Source organism: Corvus cornix, chromosome 2 (assembly GCF_000738735.6).
Source record: "Corvus cornix cornix isolate S_Up_H32 chromosome 2, ASM73873v5, whole genome shotgun sequence".
In the NCBI taxonomy this organism is placed as follows: Eukaryota; Metazoa; Chordata; class Aves; order Passeriformes; family Corvidae; genus Corvus; species Corvus cornix.
The window spans coordinates 20,605,182-20,619,151 of record NC_046333.1 but is presented as its reverse complement, the minus strand read 5'-3'; the positions used below and the strand labels follow the sequence as shown (position 1 = coordinate 20,619,151).

Below are 13,970 nucleotides of genomic sequence, written 5' to 3'. Positions count from 1 at the left end.
TCTAAACATAAGTTTAAAAAAGAGAAGCACAAAATGCACCAAACTTTGCTCTTAAAAGAGCAAATGTCAGTCTTGACATTTACATCACAAAGGTAACTATAAACTGTACATGTGCTTCCTGAATTAAGAATTTCAGATTACTAACACTATTGCTGAGTAGGGTAGGACTGTATTATCTGTTTCAAAGGTGAGTGTTCAGTGGCCTACCATAACAGATCTAAAAAACAAATAGGCCAACTAGCAGTTTAAACTACAACTCCGAAACAAAAACCATTAAGAGTCCATTTCCTAACAGACTGTATTAACAACTGTAAAAGATCTGGATACTCTTGTGTTAAACAAATTACAGCTATGCCAATTGTCCCGTATGCCAAACTTCAAGAGCTGTACTTCTAAATGTGGATAACACTATTTCAGACTGATAAGGAAAGGAAGAACATGAGAGTATTCCCTACAGTTGCTCCCTTCAGTACGGAAACTCCAGAAAACAATGCAATCGTCCATACTGCAAGGAAGCAGCATGAATGCCTCTCAGCTGCTAGGCTATGCCATCACTAATGAGACTGGTGACTGTTTACCTTCCAATTACTTAAAAAAATGGGAACATACAGAACATACTTGTGTTACATTACAAGCTTTTCATCCATTTTTTCTGGAGAGAATATTATCTGGAGCTACTCCAAGAGTTTAGTTTCTAAACAAGATTCCAAGATCTGATGATGTTACTCTTCCCATTGACTTTCAGTAAATACTCACCAATATATACTAAAAAGTGCACTGAAATGTGTGTTGGGAAGAAGCAAAAAGAGTTTACATTTGGCACAATGTCTGCCATATACTCTAAGTGCTTGAGGTGCAACCTCACATTCCTTCCCACTTTTAGAATTTTTATGCCAAGGAAAATCCTCAACAGAGGAAAAAAACCTTTTGACGGTAATAGCAAGGTCGTGTTGTAAGGTTATTCATTAGATTTGATAACAGGTTATTCATTATTTTTTGGCACCTTTCTATGAGGCACTTTTCTGAATCTATCAGTAAAACATGCTAAGCACATAAAAGTGAAGAGCAATGCATAGTTCTCTGTTATGCCCTTGTTTAAAATTTACAATATCCTATCAAATTCGTCATTTCGCATCTGAAGTGCTTCACTTCCTTAAAAGTCTTCAAGAAAACCTGTCAAAGGTGTTGAGTGCAAAAAAAGTCATAACTGATTTCTCCTTTCATGAAAGAAAACCAGCTGTTCCAGATATTGCATGATCAAATAGATTTCAAATTACATGCAAAAATTCAAATTAATATTTTTGATACTGAAGCTGACTCACAATACACCTTCCTTTTCTTAGGCACAAATATATCCACCAAATTTGAAAGGCTCTAGTGAATTTTAATTAGTTTAATTATTTACTGCTCCCTTATTTCCTATATATACTTGATACATGGTAGACAATGTCGTTGAGTTCATCATCAATTTCAGAGGTGAACTGCACTTTGAAGTAAGGGTACTAAACAGCAGAATTCTTAAAAAATACATACAATTATAGTCATACACCTTTCTTTGACAAACAACCAAATATTTATAAAACTTCTTATAAAAAGGCCAAGTTTAACAATCATATTTCTCTAAGGGAAATCACATGCTTTATTTAGTTCAATATCAGTTTCATTCTGAGTTCTACAGCTTGAAACTATTAGTTATTTCTTTGAACTGAAAGCCTGCAAATGTATAAATAAGAAAAAGATGAAATATTTTAAGGATTTATATGAGTGGTTTTGCTAACCTCGTACTGTCAGCTTGCTATATAGCTGTGAGTTCATTTCTTTGTCTCTCTTGTAACGTCGGAACTCATCAACAGCTTCCCGTACCACTGTGACCGTCAAAACAAATCCCTGTTAAAGATACAATTATGCAATTCAGAATTCTCAGTGCTAGAATAGAAATAGACAAGTAGGAACACTACACAGAGTAAGAACATGTGCTTAGAGTATTTACTTTTCTTTTTTTAATTTAGATTTGAGTCTTTTCTTCAATAAGTTAAAATAGGATCTTGAAAAGCAAAAACCAAATCATACTTGCACATTGTACAAATATAATTAGAGTAACTATATGTCCAAGTACACATAAATGAGATAGTATTTTGAAATGCAAAAAAGGAAAGTGCTTTGGATTACTTAAAGACAGCCTTTAGTTTCAATAAGCATACATATTTCCTTATCTTCCACAAACTTTAGGGCATTTTAAAAGTTTCCAATTCTAATGTTGAAAACCTGTGTTTTTCCTAATACACAAAAAAGATAAATGGATGGCTAGCTTAATGATTTTGCATCTTTAATGTAGTTATTTAGCAACACATCACAAATATAGACAAAGGGCATTTGTTCTGAAAAAGTGTCTAAATGCTTCAGCTGCTTCTTTCACAGGGCAGTGTCCCTGCGGCTTCTACTGGAAGCACACAGAGTGCTTCACTCAGCTGTGACGGTCCCTGGCTAGAAAGAGTCCTAAGCTAAAAAACACAGAACAATTCAGGGGTAAGCACATAAATTTCCTCTCTACCTCTCTAAACCTCCTCAGATCAGATCTTCTGGCTTAGACTTAGTACTTGAGTTTTTCTCCATCAGTGAAAGAGAAATAAAATTTTCACCAGTAAAAGGATCATTCATTATTATAAACAAGATGGATACAAAATTCAAATGTTAACAAATCCACCAACAAATAAGATTCTGCATTATCTATCTAGCTTCAGACAACCACCAATACTTTATAAAAGAAAATTTATGCCATTAGACTTCTCTTGCAGAAGTTCGACAGTTTGCCAACCTTCCCCTCATGTCCCAGCAATATGAAAGGAGTGAAGGTGTAGAGCTTTCCTAAAAGAGTGTTTACTAAAATCCTCCTATGGGTTTTAGGGCTGTTTCGCAGTTCCAGACCAAAGTTCCAAGGCTTATTCTAATATAAGTTGTGACCTTATAGTTAAGCACTACTTGTTTGTTCAGGTTTACATTGGCTACAATTATACTGCAACTACATAGAACAAAAAATGGCCTATGCAAAAAGCATTCTCTTTTTACTCCCAGGGCATAATTGAATGAACAATCAGATTTTCCCCCTTTCTGACAGCACCATTTCATATGCTTTGACAATATAGATATTTTAGCAGCATAAAAAAGGGCACTCCTGAAGCACCTTTAAATATATTTGTCATTTTCACACACCTTGTTACTAGACAGCAATCAAAACATAGAACGCAAGGTGTTAATTGCAAGAATTTCCTCTAGCGGCCCTGTGCAGAGCAGCTGAGTACAGCTGACTATGACTATGAGGAACAATTTAAGGAAGACACTTCTCATTTTAGTCATTTGCTCAAAGGAAGCTGATATTCTTCCAAAGGAGAGCTGAAATTGTGAAGCCAGTTTAACAAAAGAAACCTGTCATCTTTCTTTAAGCAGGTAAGTATCTCTAGTGTACTTCTTACAATCAAACCTGTATGCTTTAAAACCTTTGTATGCTGGAGTAGAAACAAGAAGTCCATTCCTTACAGCAATTGACAATAAATTAGCAAAGCAGTCTTGTTTTAAGAACTTTGGGGCTTGATCTCAGTGTATCTGTGCTGTAAAAACTGTTGAAATAAACGAAAGGCAAAAAAAAAACCTAACAAAACAACCCACAAAATCCACATACACCACCAAAAAACCCCAAAAGCCTTCTAACAATAGTCAACTTCTATTCATTTGGTTTTAAGTATCAGGGCAAAAAATTTTCCTTTAAAATTTTGAGACAAAATACAAGTCATAGCTACTCCTCTGATTATTACTTTAGCAGCAGTTACACACCCTTCAAAAAAACCTAAACTTATCTGTTAAGCAGCAAAAGCAGACCAAAGGATCTGACTTAAATGTTTTGTATTTTCCTCATAACACTTAGCTTTGCTCAACATTCAGTTGATGTCTTTTACCTGGAGGTTGATTATTAGTAGAAAAGCTATTAAAGTAGAAACAAGTAAGTTTGGCAAAACAAGATATTGACATATTGGTATTTTCAAGCTGTGTGTGAAAACCAGGATACATAATTCAAAATACCCTTGAATGAGACAAACATATCTATACAGAACAGATTACTGGTGTTTGCAAAATACAGTATTTTCTCCCTTCTTTGAGCAGGGTAGAAATGGGCTGAGATGCTGGATTTTTTTCCTTACTACCCCACTAATGCATAGCGCTGCACCCAGCACATCATGGTGAACAGATCAACTTCCAGACAAGGTCTTTTTTTCTATGTCAGTGACAAAGACTTTGTAAATATCCATTTTAAATCTCTCTGTTGAACAAGCTTTCTGTCTTGAAAGTGTTTTTTTGTTGCAACAGAAGGAAAAAGTTGTCTGGAAAGAGAGGTGGGAAGAACACCCAGAACGGTGTCTCCATTTATCCATAGTTTAAAGGACACGTTACAACAATTAAAACAATGAAATCAATCCAGAATATTTACTCTATTGACTTGTTAAGAACGACCTTTACTCAAGCAGTCAGCATGTCAGTTCTTCTTGAATACCACTGAGAATAAATGCTACTGAAAAATACCAATTTTTAAAAAAAGTTCAAAACATAAGGCATTTGTTCTTCCTGTCTTTAAACCTAGTGTGGAGGGACTGGGAAGAAGATGAAAGAAAAGGTAATGATCTGGTTAAGACAAGAAAATAATTCCAGATCATGGCAATGCAGCTGGCAGACTACCAAAAGGGTCTCCTCTGAAGAGAATTCAGTTTTCAAACTGTAGGAAACCTGAGTCAGAAGCTGTTGGAACAGTTTCCCAAGAAAATACTGCAGAGGGCTCAATAATAAAAAGACGTATCAAAAGAAAGCCAGTGCGACTGGCAGGGTAATTGATTAGGAGAAGCATGTTTAATTAGTAACTTATTTTCAAGGCACAATTTCCTCCTGATTTATCCATGGCTTAAAATATTTTATCTCAATTTTTGCGAGAATAGGTTGTGATCAAAACTGATACAGAAAGAATGCAAAAAATTTATGCTCACAATTCTGACCTAGTCTGAAAACACTAAATAGTCACCAAAATAACAATAAATGGAAAGATATTTAACACACAAATTACTTATGTTACCCAGTAAGTTTCTCTAGTAGCTGGAGCTTTTCCTGCTTGTTGGTTTTTTTAAACTCTTGAATGACCAGCAGGCAGAACAGAGCACTACACACTCAGGCTAGCTAGTTAACAAAAATGACCTCTAGCCTGTAGGGCAGAGACATAGTAGGTGAGTGGAAGGGAGGGCTATCAAACAACAGCTTTCAAATAAGCATTTTACTTCTCTTATGTTCTTTGACCACTGTAGTTTAGCAGTTGCAGGTTTATGCAATGTACATAGACATGAACCTTTCATTGACATTGAAACCCCAAAACTTCTAGTTAATAGTATTTTTCTCTTTACCAGAGGAGCCCAGTATGTGTACAGGTAGCCTATTTTCAGTGCTGGTACAAACTGTGAGCAGGACACGACGAGAAAATAGAGATTCAAGAAAAACTTGAACTGTTCATATAAAACCTAAAATGAAAAAGAAAACAGATAAATGTCTTAAAATCTGTACCCATAATATACATAAAGTATACTTTTTCATGATAGGAGATATAAAAGCATTATCTATCATACTTTTATAGATGGCATTATTACGGTACTTATATGGAACAATATATATCATCACACACTACTACATTATTTAATATTATACTGCTATTTTTGTGGAGAAAAATCCTTTGATATTATTGCCTTGCAATTTGCTTTTGTATTTTGAAAACTGGTCTATGTATCAAGATCACTGGGCAAATATTTAAATATAGGTACTAGGATATATTTATTAATAAATCAAAGATTTGGTCTAAACTCAGAGCTAATTAGCCAACTTTTAAGTGAACCCACAGTAAACTTATCACAGAATACATTGTCCCATATTCCAAAGCAATGACAGATGCAGAGATTCCTTTGGAAATTAAAAGCACCACTTCAGCAACTGCATGTTCTCAAGATTGCTTTGGTCGTAATTACAATGCTAAGAACATTATTAATTTTATAGAATTTTGAATCTTCAAAGACTTTCACATATTTCTTCAGGAAGTCAGGGTAACATGGCACCTCCAGCAACATTAAGAGAAGTGGTTACTGAACTTGGAACACTGAGACTTCAGAAAATGAATAACCAATTATTTCAAAGATAAAACATTCAAAATAGATCCAAAAGCCACATTTAAAGATTGTCTCCATCTTTTAATCTTAAAATTCAGTTAATATTACAATGACTTCTGCATAAAAATCAAAGTTATTTGACTCATATTTATTGCTTTTACCAGTCCAACATTATTACTTAATTATGTAAAAACCTATGTTCTAGGAAAAAATATTCAGGAAAGTTCATTTCAAAGTGTCTTTCTGGCAGGCACAAAAAAGTAGTGGTACCTCAAAACTGCCAGTTCAGCTAAAGACTACCTAAACAGCCTCCAAGCATTAGATTTTTTTCCAGAGCATGGAATGCTATTTCATGATTTACCAATAGAACTGTCAAGGTAAAAAAGTAAAAGCTGAAGTTGTTGGAAAGATCAGAGCCTTCTTCCAAAATGAAAGTATTTCAGGCTGAACCTGCACCTTGTGTTGAGCCTGGTGAAGTTCATACACTCATTTCTGCTAATATGTTTAACTGTTTATAAAAACTTGATACACCAGGTCAAAGAAAAGTCCACAGACTACCTTAGGAGGCACAAATCTTGTAGGAGAAGGTGGAAGTTAAAAAGCACCTTCCTACAAATCTTTTGAATCCTGACAGACCACTGACAGTTCATTCAATACAAAGCTAAGCACTTCAGTCCAGGAAAGCAAACTGAAAAGTCTCCAGCTACATAAAACTAATAAAACTACTGCCTTGAAGTTCAGGAGAGGTATCTTCAAAATCTGCCCATCACAGAAGGTATGTTTTATGGAAACACATGCAAAATTCCTAAGCAGCTGTATCAAGATGTATAGGAAACTATAAATGGAAATTGAAAGACTGGTATAAAAGGAGAAGCAGCTAGTATTTTACAAAATGTTCAGAAATTAGGTGATATTTTGGAAATGTTACAGCTCTTTTAGCCAGCAAGTAAAATTCTGTTAATCTAAGCACTATTTTAAGTTTGTATTTGGATATGAAATCATTGAATATTACCCATGCTTCAATGTTAAAAAAGCCATAAAAGAGAACACAAAATTTCACATTATGAAAATTTTAACGAGAGTAGATCACTGGAGTCAATATTTATGACTTTGTTATATTTATGGGTTTAGAACAAATACAGAGATGTTCCCTACAAATTACTTCTAGGAAAGCAGCATAAAAAAAAGACAGCTACACACTATTCTAATCAATGAAAAGTCTTAAATTATGTTGAAAATTAAAATTTGAGAACACTTCATTTTCACCAACTATTGGGCTTTACATTTAGGATCTCACTTCATTTTGAAGTTTCTGATGATTTTTCAAATACTAGCACCAAATAAAAAATCTTACTTGGCCTAAACCCAAGATTTTTAAAATATCAAAAAAGAACAAACATTCTCTCTCACAATAGGGAATTGCAAACTATGGCTAATCCCTATAGGGAACCTGAATCTTGCTCAGGATTTGTAATCTTCACTGCAGATTTCTAGTTGCAATAATCAATGCCTTACTATATGCTTAATGAATTTTGTGACCTTTAGGAAAGCATATGTGGCTTAACCAATTTCAGTGTATTTAATAATTTAAACTTTGGAAGAAAACATTTACTTTGTCCAATAATGATGAGAATATTTTATCCACATGTGATAAGTGACATTTTATTTTCCTGACAGGAGATCAGTCTTAATTACAAGGCCATTAATTTTTTTTGCTGTTTTAATAAGGAAATGGATTAGAAAACACCTGCCATTCATTGGACTAAAGAGGCCAGAAGAACAGAATCAATACTCTTATAAATCAGTATGATCACTTAAATAAAAAATTTAAGACAAAGCATGTCGGTATTCAAAAGTACAAGACATTCAGCTTTTCTATGGGCCACAGAACTCTGGATGGTATTTGTAAAAAATATTTGTAAAAATATGAGCAAAAGTGTAATACTAAAATTTATAATATCACAGTAGGATATATTTTTAGGTTTAACTACTTAAGTTTCAAAAGTTGTTTCTCTGTTGCTAAATTTCATTGTAACAAGAAATTTTTTTTAAAACTATGAACTAGACAAAACCATAGTGTCTCTTTTGTCTTCATATGCACAGTGCATGTGACAAGCAAAAAACTGAAATTAAGGTACAATATGGCTTCTTAGGAAAAAAGTGACATAAAAACTTTCTACTCCACAACAGAGGTATTTCCTGAAGAACTGCACTCAAAGTCAAAAACACCTACAAAAAAACTGCAATAACAAATTCAACTCTGAAAAGTACTAAACTAGGCCTACTTTTGACACAAACTGAAGATGTTAGTTGTTTTTGTCCTTTAAGGAGCTGTCCATTTTGGAATTCATTATTTATTATACTTTCAATGGCAAGGAGTATGAGAAAATATCCATGGGACTAAATTGTGATTTTCGACTATTTACTTCTCAATTGAAGTCAGCCCTGTGCATGCAGAAGTGCTTCTTTTTTAAAAAGGATTACAAATTTCTAATGATTAATAGAAAAGTGCAAAGAAACCCATCTCAAATTTCAAAAGCTTCACTGAATTCCAACCACTCAGACTGCAATTAAGTACATATCCCTTTGAAAACAAAACAATTTAATAAAAATGCAAACTTGCTCTCAACTGTTACTTTTCATTGAAGTCATTGAGACAAATATAGAAAGAAAAAGAAGTATCTGAGCAAATAAAATTATCTTTTTGCGGAGTAGTCAAAAAACACTACAGAACATACAGTCAGCCCAACACCAGAAAACATTTAGTGGCCTTACCCCAGGTATAAAGGTAAAGATGTTGTACTTTTGATTTTTTATGGCATTTTTTGGGTATTTTTCTTCACACTTTTCAGGACACCCAAGCCACACTGTGCGAGCCTTCAGGTCTTTCTTTCTTCGACAAATGTTTATGAGCCAATCAGAACAACTGCAAAGAAAGACAATTGTTTATTTTAAAACTAAAAATGTACTATGTGACATCACAATTTCCAAACCTGGAACCCCTAAAGGCAAATACCTACGAAAAACAGGCTTAAAAATGTTTGCCACATGTAAATAAGAAAGCATGATGTTAACTTCTCAAATTTAGGGCAATTACAGAGTATTCAACTCATCCAGATATACACATATGTAAACACTTGCACATTATTTGCAGACAATCCTAATACAATGACAAGTTTCACTACACCTTACCCTGAAATAGATCAAAAAAATTCTAGTTAATAAGATTCTGCATCATACCTTATAGTTCCTTGGCTAAACTCTTTATCTTGGATTACTAACACTCAGATTATGCTAATGATTGAAGAGAAATAAGGCTTCTGTTCAATACAGTTCAAAAGATTTCAGCAGCTTTGGATACAATTTCCACCTAATTTGCAAATCTTCCGTTTCCTCCATACCACTGCTAACCCCACACTGTCATATATTTAAAAAAACCAAACCAACAAAACCAGAAAACCATTCAAAACAAGCCCACTATGTAAATGCAGATTGCACAATGACCTGTAATGGGGGAACTTCAGTTCACAGAAGAAAGGAAAAGCATCCTTGCCTAACCAGCTTACAAATCTATTGAAGAAATTTAAACCACAAGCAGTGAGATAGAGAAGAGCTCACAGCAAACTTTAAACAACTGCATTTTGGGCAAGGATACAGGAATGATGGGAAGAGATCACAACAAGGAGGAACAAAAGGCTGGCAAACAGAATGATGCCTCTGAGGCTCAAGAGACTTTACTAACAGCCGTAAAACAAGGAACAAACACGGATGTGACTCAACTCACATAATGTAATCAGCTTAACACTTGCCAGCACTATCTACAGGCAGAAAGATATCCAGAAACCATTTGCAAAGAAAAGTGGGTTTGCTGTACACTGCATATACTTAGTTTACAATCCCGCACATTAAATGAGAATTTATCTGTATTTATTTTTTAATACAGTGAGGAGGTGCCTCAGTCATGTTGGGAGTCTGTTTTAGGCAAGTGAATCAGGAACACTGTGCAGACAGGCCTTCCGTGTTCTTCACCTACTGCAGTTGACAGAGCTGATAACAGCAGATTTCGGCTACATCAACTGATGAAGTTTAAATAAGAAACAATTTCTAGTGAGGTTTTCAAATATACTGGCATATTTGATATTTTGATGCAGCAAAAAGAAAACAACCATTAGGAAGTTCTTACAAATTTTATTCAAACCAACAGAAAGGATTTGGCTGAGATCAAGAGGGAAATTTACAATCAAATCACCTCAGCACTGTTTACTGTTTCTATATAGTCAACCTATTCATATGTATTTGTACACATCTGTAAGAAAACAGAAGTCACAACCAACATTGACATGTCAAGAACAAACTCTAAAATGGAACTAATTTCACTCTGAGAAGAACCAGTTGCACTACTGTTTTAGAGCACATGTCTGCTATTGACTCCTGGGGCTTTGAGCACCCTGATCTAGTGAAAGATGTCTGTGCCCATGCCAGGGAGCCTGGATTAGATAATCTTTAAAGGTCCCTTTTAACTCAAATCATTCTATGATTCTATGTCTCAAATAAAATTTAACTCTCAAGACATAAGAAAAGTAAAGGAACATATTCTTGGAACTGATGCAGTTGGAAAAATCATAATTGCAGAGTAGCTTATATAAAATCAAAGTAATTTCAGTGAAGGTCTGCAAAGCTTTACTTAGAACTTACTGGGTAATTGACTATTGAATATTTCATTTTTCAGACCACAAATAAACTAGAAGAGAGAGGGGTACATGAAAAGAGCAGATCTGAATTCAAGGCTGTCTTGACAGATTACAAAAACTACCTGGAAGACATAGAATGCAGTTGAACAGCTACGAGTGCAACACAGTTTACAGAGAAATAATCAACTACACAAATACAGAACCAGGAAATGCTCAAAAAGGCGGCAGCTCAGTTACTGAAAGTGAATATTATACATGTGCAAAAAAAAGACATCTGTTCAGTGTGGACAAGCATACTTGTAGCAAGTCATGAATGTATTCCTTTCTCTCAATCAGTGCTAGCATGATCTCAGTTGGCTTACAGGACCATTCTGAATACCAAATTTCAACAAACAGGCCTATTGGGAAAACAGAGACCACACACAAGAGCAACAATTACAGGTCTAGAAAGCAGGGCAGGCTGACTACAAGATACACAAAAAAACCAGAGCTGTTCACAGAAGGCCGAGTGTGGACCTAATATGGTTTCAAGTATGTAAGAACCAGCTGCAAAGAGGAAAGTGACAATTATTCTCTAGGTCCACCATTATTAACTAATGACAGACCTTCAACTGTGGCAGATCAATAAGCAGGGTGGGCACAACATGGACAGATATTGAGTAAAGTCTTTAAATGACAGGGGTGGAGGAGACAGTTAGGAAGGCTGGAATTGCTGCAGGTCTCTAAGATGTGGTTAGACCAGACATCAGCGATAGATATAATTCATTCTGTACAGGCAAGGAATCGACTCGAAAGCTCTTAAGGTTCTTTCCTAGTCTGTTTATTCACAATTACAGAATCATGAAACACACAAATACTGCAGGAAAGGAAGGCTGATAGCTAGTTTACATTGCCACAATCCCAATTAAAGTGTTCTTGTATGTAATCTACATTATCCCATGCTTGTAACAAATTAATTTTGCCAAAGAATGGAATTGAAAGTTGTTGGTCTTTTCAAAGAAAATTAAAGGTTATGCAATAGTGAAATCATTCAAAGCAACAAGAACTTTGCTATGGAAATACCACTACATCAATAGTCACAAGCTGACCTTTAAAATACTTCAATTTTAAACGCTGGATTCTTAAGATTTGCTCCCCGGAACTTTCACTATGGGATAGACATCAATTTGGTTTAATCCTATGTAAATATGCATTTTATTTTTGTTACAAATAGAAGTCCATTCATCAGCTTTCTCCAGTCACTTTAAAATAGCAACAAAAAATTAATTCTATCACAAAAATTTTAACAGTGTTAACTCAACTTTCAAACTTCAGCCCTGTTATTTAATAACATACAAATCGGAAATTTAATTATTTAAGCTTGTCTTTAAACCAAAATGAACAGCAGTCTTTCTATTTCATGATTCCACAATCAGTTTAATGGCTGTGAACAGATCCTGCTGCTGTTGAGATGTCCAGTACCTCCTTCTTCCCCTAACAAAGGTGTGGATTCTTGCTCCTTCCCTTGTGCTGGCACAAAAACTCAGGCAACTGCATGGGAAAACCAGGCCTGCAAATCGATCCAGTTGTAAACTAATGCAGAATAAAAGGGGATTATTTTCAGTTATATCCATCCCCAACCTTTAAAATTCTAAAAAACTGTAAAAATAGGTGAAACAATGCAGTTTATATATTTGCAGCAGAAGGCAGAATGATTCCAGTCAGTGCCAACTTGAATTTTTACTTGATAAACTGCTCACGGCACTAAAGCTTTAAACTTGTTAAGTTTCCAGGGCAGGGTGTGGAGACACAGAAGAGACACCTTAGTTATACGGTGAGAAGTGTAAAGACAAATCTGTAGGAAAAAAATTCCAAGGAAAATAATTTTTTCCTGGAGAAAGTGAGCTGGCATGACAGCTCTGCCTACAATCCTGTAGATAGAAATTCCCTGACAATGTTTGAAATCCTGCATTGCTCAATCCTTTTTTGCATTTGAACTGTAAACAGACTGAATCTTTGATTAGGCACAGTCTCTTTTGTAGAATCATTTCCTCAGACACTAAGGACTTCTCTATTGCTAAAATTAAACATTCACCTAAAGCAACATAATTATGCTGCCTTCTTTGCCATGGAGTCTGCCCTCCTTGCAACTACTTTTTTTGCTACAGATCAACAGACACCATCATGACCATTAGATTAGCAAATGCCAAGAAGTACAGACACAAGAGTGATGTCTGACTGGGAAACAACTGCAATACCTTTGATAAAAGGGATTTGACTGACACAGAGCTATCAACAGTCAAATTCTCAGAGGTGAGAAAGTCACAGATGATGAAAATATTACAGTTTATGCCCAAATCAGTATTGTCATGGTTCAGATGAGCTTTATTATTGTTAAAATAGAAATCAGTTAGACTCTGCTATTTACAGTCTCAGCAGCAATTACTGCTTTATCCCAGGAAGAATACAAGGTGGACATGCTGGCCTCAGAAATCCTCATCAATTTACATTAATTAAAAATTTTAACACCAATGAAGTCTACCCAAAATTTTTGTAACTCAAGTTATCAACATCCAGCACATTTCTAATCTGTTCTTGAATTAACATTCCCCAATACATAAAATATTTTTGAGCAAGGGTATAGACCCTTTCATGGGCTTTATGTACTCAGTAAATTTGTATGATAAACGAGAGTATCATTCTCCAAGCCTCAAAGAGCCTAGAAACATAATGTAAGATGTAGCATGATCAAGACACAATTCAGATTTTTCTGAACTCTTATGTAAAATCACATATTATGCTAGGGATTCAGCAATAAAAAAAAAAAAAATGAAGTGCACCCTTGTTCACTGATTTAAGTTTGTATTTCAAATGCCCTTGCCTAGAAAATTCAACACATGTACAGAAAGCCTTTTCCTTAAGCTAGTTATAAGCCATGTTGTCTATATCGATATAAGACTGTATATATGAAAAATTGCCTGATTTATAAAAGAACTTCAAGGCATATCTATTAAACAGCTTTTTACTAACCTGCTTCCTAATGTATTTTTTTAATGTGAAGGAACAATAACCACAGTCTTCATATTAGTAATCAATACCATATTTAAATGAAAAA

The 13,970-nt window shown here is 34.7% G+C and overlaps 1 protein-coding gene across 3 annotated transcripts in view; it reads right to left on the bottom strand.

Annotated features, from left to right (window-relative positions):
* Positions 1 to 13,970, bottom strand: part of ATP9B (ATPase phospholipid transporting 9B (putative)) — a 168,796-nt gene that overhangs the window by 135,048 nt on the left and 19,778 nt on the right. For all 3 annotated transcript variants that reach the window (XM_039571307.1, XM_039571298.1, XM_039571302.1), the window contains exons 3-5: positions 8,961 to 9,111; positions 5,436 to 5,549; positions 1,779 to 1,887 (exon numbers count right to left, since the gene is read on the bottom strand). In XM_039571307.1, the coding sequence (XP_039427241.1) occupies positions 1,779 to 1,887; positions 5,436 to 5,549; positions 8,961 to 9,111 (374 nt within the window). The remainder of the gene's footprint in view (positions 1 to 1,778; positions 1,888 to 5,435; positions 5,550 to 8,960; positions 9,112 to 13,970) is intronic.